Here is a 21,015-nt window from a genome sequence, read left to right on the forward strand (position 1 = left end):
AGACCGACGCAGGAAGGAAGATCACAAATTTGAGGTCCAGCCTCTACTGCATAGTGAGTTTCTATCAAGCCTAAGCTAGAGAAACTGTTTAAAAACCAAAACAGGGCCGAACACACCAATTGATTATTCAATATCATATGGCCAGTCCTGAAAACATACATACAGGCAGTGTCATACAGACTGAGCAGCTTATATCTGGGAATATGTATGTAAAAAGGAACTTTTATTCGCCGGGTTTTGTTGTTCTCTTGGAGTTTTTCTGCCTGTCTGCTAACCTAGGCCTAGAACGTTTTCAACCTTTGAGACTTACTGCTTAACAAGCTCACCCTTTTTTGTTCATACTGAGCTCTGGGCTGGCTAGTTCAATTCCGCTGTTCTGGTTTAAACTCCTCTCCTTAGACATCACTTTGAGATGGAGGTGCTTCTACAAACTAACTTTACCTTCTTTGCTTGGGATTAAAGGATTGTACCACCATTCCTGGATCTAAGCTTCTGTTTACTTGAAACTGGCTCTATACCAAGCTGACCTTGAACTCAGATCTGCTTGCCTCTGTCTCCTGGATTAAAGGCATGTTTGTATTTCAGCCAGATCACACAGACCTACATGAACTTTAGATGTGACCTCTTGCCAGCTGTATCTTGCAAACCTAGAAAGAAGGCTTTTGGATGAGATCTCTTGGCAGAACAGTCATGTTCTGAATTAAAATTCCTCTACATATTTATACATATATACATGCAATAATGGAAAAAGACATGAATTTGAAGAGAGAGAGGAGGGATATATGGAAGGATTTGGAAGAAAGAAAGGAAAGAAATGTAACTATATTATCTCAAAAACAACAACAACGAATCAGTGTCATTGCTTTGATCTCACACTCAGATCTCATTGGTGCTAGTCTTAAAGGCTGTAGTAAGGATGAAATGAAAATAAGCTTAAGCTAGGCCTAGGACATGGTAAGGACATTTGAAAATGTGGTACTACTTATAAGGCCTTTTAAGATCTTTTTCTGATTTATAATTTTTTGGGGGGTGCAGTGAACTTTATTGATAGTATTCAAAAGAGTAGAACTCCTTGAGCTGCTCCCCTTCTTTTGGGGGGTCTGGGATGAAAATTGAGGGGAAATGCTCAGTGTTGGGGCCTGAATTGAGACAGGGACTCCTCAGCATCCAAGGGCCTCTCTTCTCCCCTCATGTTTTTGCTGGATGTTCATTCCAGGAAATGAGCTTTACAGAGTTGTCATCAAGAGTAGTGTCAGTCCACCATCACAGCTGGAAGAGTGGGTATCAAGGTTCAAGTTGCAGGAGACACTCTTGTCCTTGGTGGGCTCTCTGCCGATGCCTGGTTCACTGCCTTCTTGATGTCTTTGGACCACCCAGCATGTCTGATCTGTGGCAGACACATTGGTGGTAGGCACATAGAAGGCAATGCCACTGAGCTTCCCATTCAGCTCTGGAATGGCTTTGCCCACAGCCTTGACACGTGGCTGCAAGGACGATGTTCTGGGGAACTGCACAGCTATCTTGCTATAGCTTCCCAGTGTGGCCATTCACTGTCTTGTGGGTGGCAAGGTCATCAATGTCAACATTTTGTCATCGTGGAGGCATTGGTCCATGAGCCTTTCCCCCTTACATGATAGGATGTTGACAGGCCCCATTTTGTTGGTAATCATAGCTGTATTGACATCAGGAGTACAGTGGTGATGTGATGTTCTGAAAGCATCGTTCTACCTCGTTGCACTCCTTCCTCTGCTCTTAAATTCTTTCTACCCTGTCGTCCATGATGCTAAACTATGGAGAAGGTGATATTAAAATCCCATTACAGCAGGTCACTCAGCAGCTTCTTACTCTCAGGGCTTTGATGAGTTAAGAGTTTCTGTAGTTATCACTGACCACTGCTAAATGGAGCTTTTCTGACCAAAGCTACAGCAGACTAATCTATGGTTATAAACACAATTATTTAGATAGCAATTTAATGGGTATATCATGTCCCCCTAGCAAAACAATAGCAGTAGCTTTTCCACTGTTACTTATGACTTACACACCCATGGACTTTTAACCAGGCTTACAGTACCTAATGTCTATTTACCCTTCTGTGGAGAAGGTCCTAACTCAGAGCAGGGATTAGTTGGTTACTCCATTACTGCCTTGCTACTGTTGCACCAGTGGGCACTTCTTGCTTGGCTGGTTGGTGCTGTAACACACACCATGATTTTGGGTTACCATTACTGTGATGAAATATGATGACCAAAGCAACTTGGGGAGGAAAGGGTTTATTTGGATTACACTTCCATATCATCACTGCTTATTATCGAAGGAAGTCAGGACAGGAATTCAAGCAGGGCAGGAAAATGGAAGCAGGAACTGATGCAGAGGCCATGGGAATGTGCTGCTCACTGGCCTGCTCTGCCTGCTTTCTTAGAGAACCCGTCCACAGGTTGTACCATCCACAATGCCTTCCCACCTTAAGAAAATGTCCTACAGTCTTGCCTACAGCCCAGTGTTATGGAAGCATTTTTTAAATTGAGGCTCGCTCCTCTCTGACGCCTCTAGTTTACATCAAGTCGACATAAATCTATCCAGTATACCACTGCTGGTACTGCAATTTTCATCTAGTAACCCATGGTTTCTGGAAGCAACTTTTATCTATCCTCATAGGGTACTTCCATGTAAAGTATTTATTTATTTTTATTAGCTTGTCATTAATTAAGTTTCCTTCTGGCTTTTCATACATCTTTAGTTTTGGTTGGTCCTCCCTCTGTACTTCCTCTCCCATTTCCTTGACCCTCTGTGATCTTCTTGCCTCTATTATTATTATTATTTTAATCATCATTATTATTGTTGTTATTATAGAAGGGCTTCATTTTGTAGCCCTGGCTGGCCTGGAACTCACTATGTAGACCAGGCTGACTTCAAACTACCTGCTTGCTGGGATTTCAGGCATGCGCCACTATTCCTAACCTGACTTACAATCTATGGTTTTTATTTGGGAACAAACTTCTAATACGAAGGAGCTATTTTTTCTCATCTCCTTCTCAGTTACAGGAACTTTTCAGCATTTGTTGTGCTGCAGAGGTCTGGTGATGGCTGGCCTTCGCGCTCATGGATGCTGTTCCATGAATAGGCCAGGCTTTGTCCCCCAGCCTCCCTACATGTGGCAGTCTTCCAAGCGGCTACCTTTCTGTTTCTTCCTTTACTTAAATATTACTTCTAAGCTTTGTTTTGTCCTTTCACATTTTGAAGTTTTCTTTTGTGCCTGATTATAATAGGTGATTTATTCATAATAGGTGTCTGGTGTTTTGACTTACCACCACATAAAAGGTTGTGTGCCTGAAGAACAAGTTTGTTCGGTTTTCATTTTCTCTGACAGTTGGTCCCCTTTGAGGTAGGTTTGACCAAATGGCATTTCAAGGATTTATTTTTTTTTGCATTGTCTAGCGTCTTTCTCTTTTGTTCCCTTATGAGACTGCAGTAGCTTTGCCACTCTTCTGAATTTCATTTCTAAGTTCTAAGACTTTAAATTTTACCTCAGAAAATTTATTCTTATCTGGAAAGCAGCCAGTAACATGTTGTTCCTCAGATTTGAGCTATAGATTACTATTTTATAGGGTTCTATGGCTTATAAAAAATTAGGTTTAAATGAGACAAAATTAGGATATGATCAGATTCAACATTATTATGAAAATTTTATTTTCTCTAAGATGCTATATGGATATGCATAATTAAAATTTATTTACATAATAAAAGTAGTCTTTTTATTGTTCCTCTTTTTCTTTTTCATTTTTTCTTTCTCTTTCTTGCTCTTTCCCTCTCTCTTTCTTTCTTTCTTTCTTCTCTTTTTCTTTCTCTCTTTCTTTTTCTATTTCTTTCTCTTTCTCTCTTTTACTTCTTTCTTTTGACCCCCTGCTTCTTTCTCTAGACCCCCTGCTCAGATGTAGCCTATGGGCAGCTCAGCCCCCATGGGGGTTCCCTAGTAAGGGGAGCAGAGGTAGTCTCTGGCATGACCTTGTTTGGCTGCTCTTTCATCACCTCTCCCTGTGGGGTGCAGCCTTACTAGGCCACAGAGAAAGAGGATCCAGACAGTCCAGATACCTGATAGGCCAGGGTCAGATAGGGAGGAGGTCCTCCCCTATCAGTGGACTAGGGGAGGGGCATAGGGAGGAAAGAAGGAGGGAGGGTGGGATGGGGGAGGGAGATAAGAGAGGGGCTATAGCTGGTATACAAAGTGAATAAATTGTAATAAATAATAATAAAATTTTAAAAAAGAAAGGGTCCTCACTATATATGGCTGGCTTGGAACTCACAGGGACCCACTTGTATCACCTCCTGAATACTAGAATCAAAGGTGTGTGCCACTACCCTGTGTGTGCTTCTTGAACTCTACCTATATATCAGGCATTGGTATGTGTTGTCTTCTTTAAACCTCAGGATGAGATCTAGAAATATTGTTGACATAGCTTTACAGATAAGCAGATCGGCAGGAGGAGCCATACACTGTGGTGGAGAGAGTTTGACTTGCCGGGCCAGAGTGTTTGTCCAATGAGTGATGCAACTTTCCTGATGAGCACTGTAAAGAAGGCATGAGAACACAGTCTGTTTAAGGCAGTTTTTTTCCACCTATTAACTCAGGAGCATCTTAACACCAATAACATTTGCCTTCCTGGTTTCTCTCCTGCTGTGGTCTTAGTTGGGGTAGCAAGGCTTCAAACCCCATGGTAAACACTTGTATGTGTGCAGGGCCCAGATGCCTGGAACACTTGCCCAGTTGGAACTAAGATCAGTTTCCAACTCAATAGCCTCACTATTTAATCGGTCCTCCATTTTTATGGTACAAAAAGTGATATACTTTTAAAGAAGAGAAAAACTCTATTGAGAATATTTTTATAGTTGACAGGCTTAACCTAGCCTCTAATTGAAAATTTTATTTGTGTGTCTGTCATCCTCAGTTGCCTTATCTTATTTTTGGGGACAGGATCTCTCATAGAACATGAAGCTTGCCCTTTCAGCTAGACAGGCTGGCTAGTGCAGCTCTCCCCTGCTCATCCATCTCTCGTTGCCCCCTATGTTGGTGTTACAGGCATGCAGCATCACACCTGAATTTTTCATGGGCACTAAGGTTCAAAAATCAGGTCTTCATTTTTAACAAAGCCTGAGCCATATCCCCAACTCCACAATTGAAGGATTTAGAGATGAGATTTAACATCCACTAGGGCTCAGTAGATGTTTGAAATTCCAGGTAATGAACAGTAATGCCAAGTGTGAGTGTGGTGTTTAGAATCTGTGGTGGAATTTCAGAAGCCTCTCCAAGGTGTGGTAGGTAACACATCCCTTTCATCCCAGACGAGATGCGTGTTTAAAGGCAGATCTAAGTTCAAAGCCATATATTCTACGTATTGGGAACTCTCTTTAAAAAGAAAAGAAATGCCAGGCATGGTAGCCCAAGCCTCTAGTCACAGCACGTGGTGGGCAGAGGTAGGTGGATTTTTGTGAGTTTAAGTTTGGCTTGTTCTACACATTGAGTTACAGACTAGCTGGGGTTACACAGAAAGAGAGAGAGAGAGAAGAGAAAAACAAAGCTGCTCACTTACCCTTGAATACTAGCGTTTGATTTCCAACTTCCTGAGCCAGAAGTAGTTGGGTTTTTGCGTTAGAAATCTTTCTGTCTCAGTTATATGGGCTATGAAGTGACAAGGTCTGGATGATTATATCATCATCGAAGGTTCTGCTTGCTGCCTTGATCCTAAGTATTTATTATAATCTAGCTAATCCTGGTCTCTCCATCTAGCTGTACACTCAGCTTCATTTCTTTATGCATTTGATAGGCAAATGGGAGAACGCTTGCTAAAAGCAAAAGGCTGTTAAACGACAAAACAAGTTTTGTCCACAAGCAGTTTAGCATAGTGAGCAAGCTAGCCTTCATAGGTGCAAGTCATTGCCCTGTCACTTACTGGTTATGTGAGGCTAGGCAAATTACCTTCTAGGCCTCTGCTTCTCCACCCGTACAGTGGGGATAATAGATGTACTTACTTGAGACATGTAAAGGGATGATAGTAGAACTTGTGTGGTTTACTGAGTACTTGACCACTAATTATATAGAGATGGAAGGAGAGTATTGGTGGCACCTTTCCAGACATCTGTTAATCCAGAGAACCAGCAAGTCTCATTAGTCAGACATCCTGAAAGTAAGCATTTTGTTTGCTCTCTTTTGCCCTTTGTTCTTTCTTAACTTCTGCTTTTTCTAGTAAACGAGTGGACCAGTTACCAGCTGAGCCTTTTGTTCCAAATTCAGTCTTCATCATCCTCTCTGCAAAAACATGTACCTGTGCCTTTAAATATTTCTTTTGCCAGCTGGCAGGATATTAACTCCTTGTCAGTAGAGGATGCTGGAGAGAATTTATAAGAGGGAGGTGTTACCCTTTTGGTTCTGGCATGCTTGTTCAGCAGGCTCGTAGGCAGTTTCTCTGGCACTGATTTCTTTAGTAGGGCAGCCTCCTTGCACAGTGTCCAGCTGTGACAGGGCCTGCAGCGTGCCTGGAGTCTTAGCCCTACTGGGTAGGTTTCTCTGTGCCCGGCTCCTACACTTCAGCCAGCTGTTCATTCTGGGCTCTTGGGGCATACACAGCTGCTCCAGCACTCAGCAGGCATCAGTTTCCATTGGCACCCCTCCTGGGTGGTTTTATGGGACAGTCTCCAGCAAGACACCCATGAACAACTTTCCCTACAGCCTGGAGTGCTTGTTTCTAGCCAGTTCTACCAGCAAGAACTGGCTTGCTGGTAACTCAGAAACTTGTGCTATTCTCTGGACCCCAGCCATAACCTCTTCAGCAGGGTTTGGACCTCAGTCTTTTTATTTTATTTTATTTTTTAGGTATTCTTATTTCTGTCTTTGGGAGGGAGCCACTCCTTATATTGCTACTTGTCTTTTTTTTTTGGGGGGGGGTGGTAGGGGTTGAGGGGTTGAGACAGGGTTTCTCTGTGTAGCCCTGGCTGGCCTGGAACTCACTCTGTAGACCAGGTGGCCTTGAACTCAGAGATCCACCTGCTTCTGCCTCCCAAGTACTGGGATCAAGCACCACACCACCTGGTACTTGTATGTTCTTATTAGTCAGTTTCTCATTACTGTTAAAGTTACTCTTTCTATTTAACTTTGCCTATTCAAGTGACTTTATGGTTTCTCTTTCCTGGTTGGACTCTGGCTGATACAGTGGGGTAGTTGTTCATAAAATCAAGCAGCACCAAGGCTGAGCAGTCACTCTGTTCTGGCATAAGATCCAACAGTTTAACTGGGGCAAAGGGGTGTGCTCCTGTAGCCCCAGAAATGCTGAAGCTGAAACAAGAGGATCACGTGAGCCTAGATGGGCCAGCTGGAGCAACATAGCAAGATCCCATATCTTAGAAAACAGTGTCATAATACGTGGCAGCTGACCTTTAGTGTCTGCCCTGAAGTCATTAGGTAGTAATGAGAGTTGTGATGAACTGAAAGCCGCTTATTATTTGATACATACTGCCTGATACTGCCAAAGCTTTCTACTTTTTCAGACCTGGAAATCTGGATTTTTGTATGAAATCTTCCAAATGTTATTTTGTGACTTAAGAATTACACATTATTGGGGCTCAGAGGTTAAGAGCGCTTCTGCTAGCTGCTCTTTCAGAGGTCCTGATTTGAATTCCCAGCAACCATATGGTGGCTCATAACCATCTATAGTGGGATCTGGTTCCCTCTTCTGGGGTGCAGGCAGAATATTGCATAATAAGTAAATCAGTAAATCAATCTATCTTTTAAAAAAAGATTTGCACATTGCTGGAGAGATGGCTCAGAGGTTAAGAGCACTGGCTGCTCTTGCAGAGGTCCTGAGTTCAATTCCCAGCAACCACATGATGGCTCAACAACCATCTATAATGAGATCTGGTGCCCTTTTCTGGTGGGCAAATGTACAGGCAGACAAAACTTTGAATACCTAATAAAAATGCATCTTAAAAAAGATTTATACATTGTCAACCCACCTTTACATTGTGAGAGCCTCTAGAGGAGCTCTCAGGGTTTTCTAAGCTGTCTGCAGAAAGGACAGTGACTAGTAGAGGAGATTAATACACATGACAGAGAGCAAGCGACTGAATTCGTGACAGTTGCAGAGTTTAAAACCATTGGGTAAAGGAGAGAACATATTTGTAAACATATCTTTCGGGCTTGGTGGTTAGGGGCACGTGTTCCTGCAGATGTTGGTTCCCAGCACCCACATGGTGGGTCACAGCCATCCTAACCCGGTTCTGGGGGAGTATGCCACCTTCTGTGCTCCACAGGCACTAGGCACGCACCTGGTGCACATATACATGCAGGGAAAGCATTCATATTCATATTTTAAGTCCTTAAAATATTTTTATTAATCTTAGAGAGTTTCATTCAATGTATTTTGATCACGCTTACCCCTAACTCCTCCCAGATCCGCTCCCACCAGGAGAAAACAACTAACTGATCACATTTAGGGCATTGCACCCTCTGATTCAACCACAGCACAATGATTGTAGTAGCTTACACTGTGAGTTACAAGGCAGTTCTGTGTTGATTGTAGTAGTAACCCTGATGAGGAAGTCTAAACCCTGTTAGTAGAGAGGAAACTGAGCTTCAGTGTTTAGTAAGTTCAAGGCCTGTTTATATAGTCTCATTAAAAAATTATTTGTGTGTGTGTGTGTGTGTGTGTGTGTGTGTGTACACATGCAAAAGTGCCCACAGAGAGTAGAAGGAAGTTACAGGATCCCTTGAAGCTGGAGTTACAAGTGTTCATAAGCCTTGGATGTAGGTGCTAGGATCCAAACCTTCCCAGACAGAGCACTCTTAACTGAGCTCTCTTCAGCTCCCAGCAGTTTTTCTTGTTGAGACTAGGTTTCACTATGTAGCCTAGCTGGCCAGAAACTGTCAGAGATACACTTTTCCTCTGCCTCCTGGGATTAAATGTATGCCACCCCTCCACCCCACCCCCCCTTAAGACAGCATATAAAGTTAGCCTAGGGTGAACTGGAACCTGCTAAGTAGCTAAGGATGACCTTGGACTTTGAATCCCCTGCTTCCATGTTAATGGTGGGATTACAGGTGTGTGCCACCATGCAGGAACGTGAACCCAGTGGTCATGCTTGTTAGACAAGCACTGAGCTACAGTCCCAGCCCATAGTTAGCATTTAAAATTATCTGTGTATGGGTGTTTGTGTGCATGTCTAAGATGCATGTCAGATACTCTGGAACTGAAGTTACAGACAGCTGTGAGCTGCCATGTGGGTTCCTGGAATCAAACCTAGGTGATCCTCTGGAAGAACAGCCAGTGCTCTTACCTGCTGAGCCGTGTCTCCTGCTTCCAGCATTTTGGGGCGGAGGAGGCATGTTTATAGTCAATTATAGATAGACTGTGGGACATTTAATGTCATGTGTAGAAGGAAAAGAAAATATTTTCCTACAGCTAGGTAGGATCACTAATAACATTTTGTCTTACAGTTTCATTGCTGTGAAGAGACACCCACCATGACCACAACAACTCTTATGAAGGAAAACATTTAATTGGGGTTGGCTTACAGTTTCAGAGTTTAGTCCGTTACCATCCCGGCAGGAAAGATGGCAGTGTGCAGGCAGACATGTGCTGGAGAAGTAGCCGAGAGTTCTTTTTACATCTTGATCTACAGGAAGCAAAAGGATACTGCGTCATTAGGCCTAGTATAAGTGTATATGAGAGCTCAAACACAACTTCCTCCTAATGGTACCACTCCCTATGGGTCAAGCATTCAAGCACATGGGTTTATGGGGGCCATTCCTATTCAAACTACCACACACATTTTACATCAGTTTTATTTTGTTTTAATATTTAACATGGTTGAGTAGATTGTTTATGTATAATTTTACATTTTCCCTTTTGTTTGGGAATAATTCTTTTATTATTCAAATTTAATATAGGCGTTTTCTTTTTAGGGACGTTTATTGAGACAGGGTTTCTCTGTGTATCTCTGCCTGTCCTGGACTTGCTTTGTAGACCAGGCTGGCCGCAAACTCACAGAGATCTACCTGCCTCCCACTCCTGAGTGCTGGAATTAAAGGTGTGTGCCACCACACTGGTTAATATATGTATTTTCAAATGTCTTTGCTACATTCAGTCATTTTATATACTGAAATTAATTTGTTTTTGACACGAAAAGATTGAGTGAACTTTTTTGTGCTTGTCTAAACTCTGGCCATATTTCAGATTTTAAGAATGGAATAATGAAGTTGGGTGTGGTGGCACACACCTTTAGTCCTAGCACTCGGGAGGCAGAGGCAGGCAGATCTCTTGAGTTTGGGCCAACCTGGTCTAAAAAGAGAGTTCCAGGACAGCCAGGGCTGTTACACAGAGGAACCCCGTCTCGGGAAAAAGAGAATCAAGAATGGAATAACGGAGTGAGGTTAGTGCCCTGGCTCGCCCCTGTGGAGGCTGATGCAGGTGAATCTCTGTGAATTGGAGACCAGCTTGCTCTACATAATGAGCTCCAAGACAGAATGGCTTCGTAATGGAGAGGTCCTGTCTCCAGGAATAAAAAAATTAAAATAAAAATTTAAAAATGTACAACGTCAGAGGGCATAAATGTCCCTAAGAAGGTTCTCAATGTTTTGAGAATGTTTGTTTAATCAATGCAAATGACAATTTATTTTCACATTATTATTCAATTTTTTTAAAGATTTATTTATTTATCTATCTATCTATCTATCTATCTATTTATTTATTTATTATATCTACAATGTTCTGTGTGCAGGCCAGAAGAGGTCACTAGATCTCATTGTAGATGGTCGTGAGCCACCATGTGGTTGCTGGGAATTGAACTCAGGACCTCTGGAAGAGCCGCCAATGCTCTTAACCACTGAGCCATCTCTCCAGACCCCCTATTATTCAATTTTTAAAAACTTTGCTAGAGAAAAAAAACATGTTTTTTATTATTTTAGTCTGTTCATTGGACTCTATATATTACTGGTAAATTATTGCCAATCTTTTCCCAACTTCTTTCATAGTAAGTTTCTGTTTTGTTTTTATGGTCACCTGAAAGAATCTACATAGGATTTTTAGCTATGTTCAGTTCTCTCTTTGTTTTGTGTTTCAAGACAGGGTTTCTTTCTTTTTTTTTTTTTTTAATTAGCTTTATTCTATGTGCATTAGTATAAAGGTGTCACCTTCCTTGGAACTAGAGTTAGAGACAGCTGTGAGCAACCATGTGGTAGCCGGGAAATGAACCCAGGTCCATTTAGGAAAAGCAGACAGCACTCTTAACCAGTCAGCCATCTCTCCAGCCTCAACCTCTCAAACCTCAGCCACTCTTAACCAGTCAGCCATCTCTCCAGCCTCAACCTCTCAAACCTCAGCCATCTCTCAAACTTCAGCACAGGGTTTCTCTGTGCAGCCTTGGCTGTCTTGGCTGGCCTCCAGCTCAGAGACGCAGCTGCCTCTGCTTCTGAGCATTTGCCACCACTGACTGCCATGTTTAGTTATTTTATGTTTAGAAAGAAAAACAGTTCAGTCTTATCTTTTAAGATTGGAGGAAGGGGTGTTAATAAAGTGCATGCTTATTATTACTTCCTGGAAGACTTCATTAATCTTTATGTTAAGTGAATAAAGAGGGACATCTAGCTGTCCCTGATCACTGTTCATTTAAGTGTCTCCAAGCAATCCCCTAATGTTAGACCCTTGCTGTTCATGCACCAGATGATGTCGAAGATAAGCACCAACAGTGTCTCTGCAGACTGTGCTAACATCCTGTTGCCATGCAGTAACAGCAACAGCGTTTGCATACAGAGGAGGACACGGAAGCACGGGAGGTTCACCCTGCTGCCACTTAGGGCTGGAGCTTTGGGGTGGCCTTGTTTCAGACAGAAGAACTTGAATGAAATTCAAATCTGAGTTAGGGATGTTAATGGCAGATCGTGTAGTGGCTAAATTAATGTGAAATATCTCCTTGAAGCAGCTTTGTAAGACTATGGAGAAAAGCTTTGCTGTTTGAGCAAAAATTATTCCATATTCCTTGATATCTCTTCAGTGCTTGGATCCAATCAGTGTTGCTCTAACAAATTTACCTCTTTTTTAGGATATTGTTGATGCTTTGAGTACTAAAGTAGCCTTGGACACGAAGACCGAGACAGAAATTTCAGTAACAAAAGCTTCTAAAAGTGTTGACTTGTATTTGGTTGACTGTTTTTATGAGTGGGGAAAGAAAAACTATTTAATTTTCTTGCTGTCTGCCAAGAAAATTAAACAGACTTCAAAGCTTTGCACTGATAGTTAATGGCATTGAATGCAAGCTGTTGTTTTAATTAATACAGCTGGCTGATTCTCCAGCTCAGTCAGCTACAACTGTGAAGTTTTAAAACGAGGTAACAAAACCAGTGGCACTGCGCAGTTCATGCCTCTCTTGAGAAAATAGTTCATTACCCTGACAGAAACTGTTGCTTGGGGAGCTCTCTTCCCATCTTGAAATATACCTGAAGTTTATAGTTCCTCATTTAAATTCGCCTTATTAGTGATTTACCACAGGCAAAGGACAGAAGCTGCCAGCACTTTGTTGACCTTAATAAACACAGAATTTGAGATTGAATCCCTGGTTGCAAAGTTTTATGAGAGAATACATGCATGTAGACAACATAGAGCCATTATAGCTAGGCTTGAAATAAATTAGGCTGAGTCTAAAATTATTCTGGTGGTGTACTGGCTAGTTTTCTGTCAACTTGACACAAGCTAGAGTTGAGTCCCCTCTAGACAGGGTGGCCCTAAGTCCAGTAAGAAAGCAGGCTGAGAAAGCAAGTAAGCAGCACCCCTCCATGGCCTCTGCATCAGCTTCTGCCTCCAGGTTCCTGCCCTGTTTGAGTTCCTGTCCTGATTTCCTTGGATGATGAACAGTGGGATGGAGGTGTAAGGCAAATAAACTCGTTCCTCCCCAAATTGCTTTGGTCATCGTATTTCATGACTTAAACTATGACAGTTAAGAATTTTTTCCCCCAATAAAAATTGACACTATGGCTCAAGTATTGGTATAAGCCTTGACCAAGACAGCTTATTGAAGGAGTAGTTTATTTGGGCGTATAGTTCCATCACCATGGTAGGGAGGCATGGCATCAGGGAGCAGCAGGCTGAGGGAGCAAACTGGGACTGACACATGGCTTATGACATACAGCTTTTGAAACCCCAGAGCCCACACCCAGTGATATATTTCCTACAGCAAGGCCACACCTCAAACTATCACAAGAGTACACCAACTGGGGACTAAGGACTCAACTGGGTCTTAAGGGGAACATTCTCATTCAAACCACCACACAGCTCATCATTTTCTTCTCTCTCCCTCCCCCCTCTCCGTGTGTCTGTCTGTCTGTCTGTCTGTGTGTCTGTGTCTGTGCATGCATGTGTGCAGTTGAGGCCAGAGGATGATGTTAGGGGTTACGTGGAAGTGAACTTATAGGTGACTGTGATCCACCTAATGTGGGTGCTGTAAACCTAGGTTGAATCCTCTACAAGAGTGACCTTGTCTCAGAAAATGAGATGGAGAAGACGACACTAGGTATTGATCTCTATTCTTCCCACACATCCCCGCATTCAGATGTGAACACACAAAGAAAAAGGAACTGAAACCACAGAACCATGTTAGTATTGAGAGCTAGGTTTATTTTCATGTATTTATAAGTTATATGTAATTATATACTGTATATGGTTATGAAGTAAAAATTGTTAATTTACCATATGCTTATTTTTATGTACTGTGACCCAGAATCGCCTGGGAGATGGCCTCTGGAAATGAGCACGGGAGGTTATCTCAGCTAGATTAATTGAGCTGGGGAGACCTGCCTGCCGTGGGCACACCATTCCTGGGGCTGAGACCCTGACCTGTGGAAAAGGGAGAAAGTGAGTGGCTCTCTCCACTTCCTGGTTGTGGGTGTCATGTAGCCGGCTACTTCGAGCTCCTGTCGCCTCCGTTGCCCTATCACGGACTGTACCTTCAACTGGGAACTGAGATAAACCTTCCCTTGCCTAAGTTGCTCTTGCTGAGTGTTTTATTGGAGCAGTTGGACACATCTATAAATTTTTTCACAAACAGATTATCAGTACACATTGTCATTCTTTCCTCATACCAAAACAGCATGACTTTCTGAACCCAAGACTAGACACTGGTCTTTTTTTAAGTGCATGATCATTTTTGCTTTAATTCTTTCTTTGGTGAATTTCTAGAAGTGAAGTTTGTGGATCAAAGATTTCACTTAATTTACGGGGAGGGGGGTTGAGGTGGGAGGGTGGGAGCATGAGAGAGGAGAGCAGGGAGTGCGAGTAAAAATTCCCTTTGGAATGTATGTGTGTCTGTATGTACGTATGAAAGTTGTATGTGTAACTAGTGTATGTACATGCGTATGAGGATGGTATATGCACCCATGTATACATGCGGATGCTGGTAAAAGACTGGGCATCCTGCTCTAATCACTCTCTTCCTTATTCCTTTGAGCCTGGGTCACTGAGTGATCCTGGAGTTAGGCTGGCTGCCTCCCCACAGCACTGGGTTATGGGCAGAAACATACCTATGTCCAGCTTTTTTCATGGCTGCTGGATTTGAACCTGGGCTTGAATACTTATACAGCAAGGTTCTTAGCCACTGAGTCATCCCTCTAGCTCACATCTTTGAGACTGTAAGCCTAAATTGTCAATTGTGGACCAAATAAGCTGTGGCAGTTCACATCCGTGTCAGGGTTAGGGCAATGTACTCGCTGCGCCTGCTCGTGCTCAGTAGTAAATGTTTCCCTACATCATTGCCAACTTTTCTTTTTTGCTTTAAGGGTTGTGGTTTCCCAGGCTGTAGTAGCTGATACTTGTAATCCTAGCAATGGGAGCCTGAATAGGATTGTTGTGGGTTCAAAGCCTGCTTAGGCTGGTAGTTCCTGGCCAGGTCAGTGAGACCTTACCACTCCCCTGAGGAAGTCAGTGGTCTGTGGGGGAGGAAGAGATACTACATTCTCTCTTCTGTTTTAAATTATTGTTTGTATTTTATGTATATGGGTGTTTTGCTTGCATGTATGTCTGGGCACCACATGTGTGCACAGTGCCCACGGAGGCCCAAAGAGAGAGTCAGAGTCAGATCCTCTAGAACTGAAGTTACAGATAGTTGTGAGCCGCTGTGTCGGTACTGGAGTGTAACTAGGTCTTCTGGAAGGGCAACCAGTGCTCTTAACTGCTGAGCCATCTCTACAGCCTTAGACATTTTTTTTTCCAGTGGTGTAGCCATTGGTAAGGTGTTCACACTTCGGCTGGAGAGATGGCTCTGCTGGTAAGAGCACTGTCTGCTCAGAGAGGACCTGAGTTCAGTTCCTAGCAACCACATGGTGGCTCACAACTATTTATGCTGGAATCTGATTCCCTCTTCTGGCATGCAGGCATATATGCAGATAGAGCACTCACGAATTAAATAAATAAATAAATAAGTAAATAAGTAAGTAAATAAATAAATAAATAAATGAAATCTTAAAAAGAAAAAAAGATGCTCCCAGTCCTGTAAGCATACTCTTACTCGCCTCCTGTAACCTGCATTAATGAAACTCATTGGATCATTTAAAAAAAAGAGAGAGACATGAAAATAGCAGGGTGACTAGTTGGGTTAGAGGAAAGGAAACAGTAGGAGTGAAATGGGAAAGGGATATATGCTCAAAATACATTAAATGCCATGGGCTAGAACAATGGTTCAATGCCATAATGAGATCCATTACTTTGTATGCAAGTTTTTTAACTAATAAGAATTAGCTATTTATAGAAAGAAACAAATGGACCAGCTGTAGTTCCGCTGGTAGAATGCCCAAAGCCCTCAGTTTGGTCCCCAGCATTGCATAAAACCAGGTGTAGATCTCGTGCCTGTGCTCTCAGAACTTAGGAGACAGAGATGGGAGGAAATTCAGGGTCATCCTTAGCTACATTATCAAGTTTGAGGCCAGCCTGGCCTACACAAAACCCTGCCTCCAAGTAAAGAAACAAAGACGTCATGATCTTGTGTTGTCCAGGTTGTCTCTAACTTTAGGCCCAAGCAATCTTCCTCCATCAGCCTCCTCAGAAGCCAGTGTGCCCAGCTTCTCATCTTTTAACTGGCATTACTTACGAAGCTAATCATTTGTAATGCTTACTGGCCATTGTGGCTATAGGTTTCATGAATAGAAAAATTTCCTTAACCATCAGTCTCTCTAATGGTTTCTTTTGTTGCTTTTCCAGGAACGACTGAAGCTGGTGACAGTGTTGGGTGCTGGTCTTCTCTGTGGAACCGCACTGGCAGTTATTGTGCCTGAAGGGGTGCATGCACTTTATGAAGAGGTTCTGGAAGGTGAGAGAGACTAGCCTTACCTGGGAAACATCAGCAGAAGAATTAATGGAATTTCTGTGGCCATAGTTCATGTTTGTCCTAAAAGGGTGTTTAAGACACCTTTGGACTCCTTAGACATTGCACAAATCCTTAGCAGTTTTCTGAATACTGTAACTCATGAACACTAATTAATACTGCAATGGGTGATTTAACAGTGTGTAAATTATCTTTGGATCCCTTTTCCCTAGCTGGATGCCTTTGTTTAGCCTCAGTAGAAGAAAATGTGCCCAATCATACTACAACTTGGTATGTCAAGGCAGGTTGATATCCATGGGAGGTCTCCCCTTCTCTAAGGAGAAAGGGCGGGGCCATAGGGGGACTGGGATGAGAGGGGAAGGACAAGCTCCTATCGATGTAAAGTAAATTAATTAATGAAAATTATCTAATATTTATACCAATAAAGATATAGGAGGCATAAACAGATAAAAACCTGCTAGCTCAGTGAGGTAACTTTGTTTTCTGAACTATATACAGTGTATCTATATATAAGCCTGACTCGACAGCTAAACTACTGGCTCTTTAGAAATCTTTTTCTATGTGTCATTCTGTGGAGCTAGTCTACCTTTCTCCTGAGCTCCTTCAGACCAAAGAGGACTCCTTAGCTCTTTTCTAGAAACTGTTTTGCCTGTGTCCTGCCAACTGCTTCTGTGTTGTTCCTGCAAGCCCAGAGAGAGGATCCCTATCTCTTCCTCAGAGCTCCTTCCAAAAAGATTGTTTTAAGCCAAAAAAGAGAGCACTATAGCAGAGGTCCAGTTGCCTATAAAAGAAGTCTCTAGCTCCTTCCCTACACCTTGGCAGGTTGAACCATGTCACTATCATGGTGGGGCCGCAATCCAAGTCAGTAGGGGCCGAACCATTTTACCTTCATGGTGGGTAGCTCGAGGCCACCCAGCTGACTTCGTCTCCGTTCATAGAGTGCAAGACCTCTCCCAAGGAACTTGCCTTGAAATAGTAACATTCCATTCCATAGAATTCTCATCTACGGAAGTTTTTAGAGGCACATTCAAACTGCATCTCTTCAGGACCATAAAACTGCAATATCTATTTAGGCTCTTGTATTGTGCTAACAATTAGGTTTTCTATGTACATTACTTAAATATCCTGTAACATAACAGTTATCTTTTGTGTGTGATGCATGCACATATATGCATTCAAGTAGATGTTAATGTGTGTACACAGGAGTATGGAAGCCCATTCGTGTCAGGTCTCTTCCTTTATCCGTATTTCTTATTATTACATTTATTTATTGTTTTGTATGAGGAGGTGGGTACACACATGCCATGGTGCAGGGGCAGTTTGTGGGGTCTGTTCTCTTCTTCTACCATGGGGGTCTGTTTTTGATTGGATTTAAGACCTACTGCAAGAGGTGGAACCTATACTCGACACTACTAGAGTGCCAAGAACCTGAGACTAAGTAAGTCACAGACCCAGGGGGAACCTACTACTGTTCTGATAAAGGAGCATAGTAAATCAAACGACTTGTAACTAGAGATTGCTATACCCATGATGGAGAACGTGGCAGAACCCTCGTCAGAGAAGCTCCTTGCAGCAAATAGTTAACACGGGACACCCTCTACTGGACGATTACAGAGAATGGGAGGCTTTGGAGCACTCAGCCCTAAATGGGATGTCTTCATCAAAGCTCCCCTCTGGGCTCAGAGATCTTTGCAGAAGAGGAGGCAGAAGGAGCGTGAGAGTTTGAAAGAAAACGGTATCTTCTGGGCACAATAGGACTGGTGCTCATGTGAACACACAGAGGCTTTGGCAGCCTACATAGGACCTGTAGAGGTCCAAACCAGACACAGTCCCAGCACAGGAATGGGTACTGGACAGAGTCCCACCTCTAACCAAGAAGTTTGCAGTTGTAACCTGCTGGGAAAGGGAAAAGCAGGTTTTCTTTCCCCAGTGGAAACCTGGTATGTCAGACACACTCCTGGGCTGGCCCGTCTCCAGGATTAGTTACTTTGTCTTTTTTGTTTGTTTGTTTTTCTCAGAGCTGAGGACCGAGGAACCCCAGGGCAAGCGCTCTACTCAACCCCCAGGAGTAGTTACTAACATAAAGCAGACCTTGTGTATTTTTGTGTGTTTTTGTTTTGTTTGAATTTTTTTATATATATTTCTTATTTTGTTGATTTTTCTTTTTTTTAGTTTGTATGTTTTGATTATTTTTGATTTTTGTTGTTTTTGTCTATTTGTTTTTGTTTTGCTTAGAGAGAAAGAATTGGGTGAGTAGGGAAGTGGAGAGGGCCTGGGAGGAGTTGCAGGAGGGGAAAGAATTTAATCTAAATATATTGTATAAATTTTTCAATAAAAATATAAAATTTTGGCCTGTAAGCATCAGTGTTTGAAGTATCAAACCTGTGATATGAATTAGGAATATCCTTTGGCTAATTTTGAGAGAGAGAGAAAGGAACTCACTAATATTTTATAAAAGCTAAATGTTTTCTATGCTGTTTGCTTTTTATGTGCGAATTTTGTGTCAACCTAGGTATAAAAGTAGTGACATTGCTGCATTTGCTTTCATTGCCACTGTGCTTTCTTCCCCTGGTTTCATCAATGTGAAGCTTCATGTGCTTTCCTGCAGAGACTGGCATGAACTTCTCAGATGAAAAAGGAAGATTTAGGTTTGGGGCTCTTGGAAATGTGACTGCATTCTTGCATGGTGATTTTCTTCCATGATCAGGATTTTGAGTTGATAGCACTCAGAAGGTCTGCATGCCAAAAGCAGAATGTTTTATCACAGCCTTTCAAACTGAAAGTTTATGGTTGCCTGGATTACAGTATAGGAATTAGGTGTCCTTACAGTAAATTAAATGGCACTTAAAATACAGATGGAAGCTGTTACATTATGGGTTTGTTTTGCTCCAGGAAAACACCATCAAGCCAGTGAAACCAAGCAGAATGTGATTGCATCAGACAAAGCAGCAGAAATACCAGTTGTCCATGAGCATGAGCACAGCCATGACCACACACAGCTACATGCGTACATCGGCGTGTCCCTTGTACTGGGCTTTGTTTTCATGTTGCTAGTGGACCAGATTGGCAGCTCCCATGTGCATTCCACTGACGGTGAGTAGCCCTCGGGCTTTTCGGCTGTGCAAGCACTCCTGCAGTTTGGAAATTTATAAACAACTGAACGATTTGGTCCAAGCCAATGACCTTACTTAAATGGCAAACTCCTCTGTTCTCCTCAGGTGCTATGTGGCATTTTATTCAATTAGGGGAGCTGGTGAGTGGTGGCATGCTGCAACTGTTTATTGACATATTAACCCCGCTGGGCTTAAAGCGGTCACACTTGAGTGAGCCTCTAGGGCATAAGTAGCCTGTGTCGTGCTGTGGAGCCTTTAGGCAGCCTGCAGCCTGTAGCCCGATGATTGGAACATTGATCTTTATATAAACTTAGGACATACGCTAGCCTAGTCTCCATATTGAGCTTTAGACCAGCCAGGGGGATACACAGGGAGGCACTGTCTAAAAGCTAGTCAGCCACAAGCAAAAACCCCAAACCAACCAACAGACCAAGCAAACAAGCAAAAAAATTGATAGTACTTTCTGATCTGCTTATTAGATACACAGAGGAAAGAAGTAAATTAAAGAGTCCAGCAGTGCTTTGAGTAGGTGATCAAAATCAGTGTCACCGGCATTTTGCTTTTGGTGTAGCTCAGGAAGCCATCGGACCAGCCCCTTTTCAAATAACTCTAAACCCTGTTCAAATATTTAAAAATTGCCATCTGAAGACAGCAGAGAGTCACCGAGAGCAAGCACAGTCTGCAGAGTATCAATATTTGGAACAGAAATACCTATTTTTACAGGGTTAGAAGTCAGCATCCTTGGGGGCAACTAAAATTGTTGCAGAAACTTTGTCTTTCCAAGCATTATTACATGTCTGTAGTCCTAGTACTTGGGAGGTGAGGTCAAAAGGACTCAGACCCGCCTCAACTACATAGCAAGTTTGAAGCCAGCCTGGACTACGTGAGACCTTGTCTCAGAAGATCCCCAGTTGTTTGCAGCACAGAACTCAGGACACCAGAGCCCTAAAGAGAAGGGCTGCTGCTGGGTGGAGCATCTCCGAGGGTAGCTATGCTAGACTCTGCAAGCAGAGTATCAACAATAGCTATGCTAGACTCTGCATGCAGAGTATCAACAATAGTGTCAGGGGTTGGCTCTCTTCCATGGGGTGGGTCTGGTTTAAGCCAACAGAAAGTTGTTACTGGCCAGTGGGGTGATCACACTGGCTGTTTGGGACACCAGTACAGCCCTGAGCCTTTCTCAGAGTGAGCTTTAAGCACAAAACCACATCCTGGGTTGACATACCTCAGTTAGCTAGAACAGTTAGCCAGAATCAGAACTGTAGAAACCAAAAAGCAAGCTTAATCCAGTTAGGGACTCCCCAGAACTATGGGCTATGATGGATTAGGGGTTGTTCTCGTTTGGCAGGGTGGTGCTACCTATGTGCTGGCTTCCATGGCCTAAACAGGCATTAGTTATGTTAAGGTCTGCAGACCTTAACTAGAACTTACACTAGAACTCAGCCCCAGTTTCCCTGAGTAAGCTGTTTAGATCTCTGGCTTTTTAAGGCAATTAAGCTAAAACAATTAAACTGAGCTGTTCAAACCAATAGTGCCCTGTACCTATACCCAG

At 42.7% G+C, this 21,015-nt stretch overlaps 2 protein-coding genes across 3 annotated transcripts in view; one reads left to right on the plus strand and one right to left on the minus strand.

The window, feature by feature from the left end:
- Erh (ERH mRNA splicing and mitosis factor) overlaps positions 1 to 21,015 on the minus strand; it is a 58,772-nt gene that overhangs the window by 15,215 nt on the left and 22,542 nt on the right. Inside the window, exon 3 of the mRNA XM_060387778.1 lies at positions 9,560 to 9,660. Within this exon, the coding sequence (XP_060243761.1) occupies positions 9,560 to 9,660 (101 nt within the window). The remainder of the gene's footprint in view (positions 1 to 9,559; positions 9,661 to 21,015) is intronic.
- The window catches only part of Slc39a9 (solute carrier family 39 member 9), a 37,424-nt gene that overhangs the window by 4,609 nt on the left and 11,800 nt on the right, over positions 1 to 21,015 (plus strand). For both annotated transcript variants that reach the window (XM_021633509.2, XM_021633510.2), the window contains exons 2-3: positions 16,227 to 16,335; positions 19,243 to 19,443. In XM_021633509.2, coding sequence (XP_021489184.1) covers positions 16,227 to 16,335; positions 19,243 to 19,443 — 310 coding nt within the window. The remainder of the gene's footprint in view (positions 1 to 16,226; positions 16,336 to 19,242; positions 19,444 to 21,015) is intronic.

This window comes from Meriones unguiculatus, chromosome 7 (assembly GCF_030254825.1).
Source record: "Meriones unguiculatus strain TT.TT164.6M chromosome 7, Bangor_MerUng_6.1, whole genome shotgun sequence".
Classification (NCBI taxonomy): domain Eukaryota; kingdom Metazoa; phylum Chordata; class Mammalia; order Rodentia; family Muridae; genus Meriones; species Meriones unguiculatus.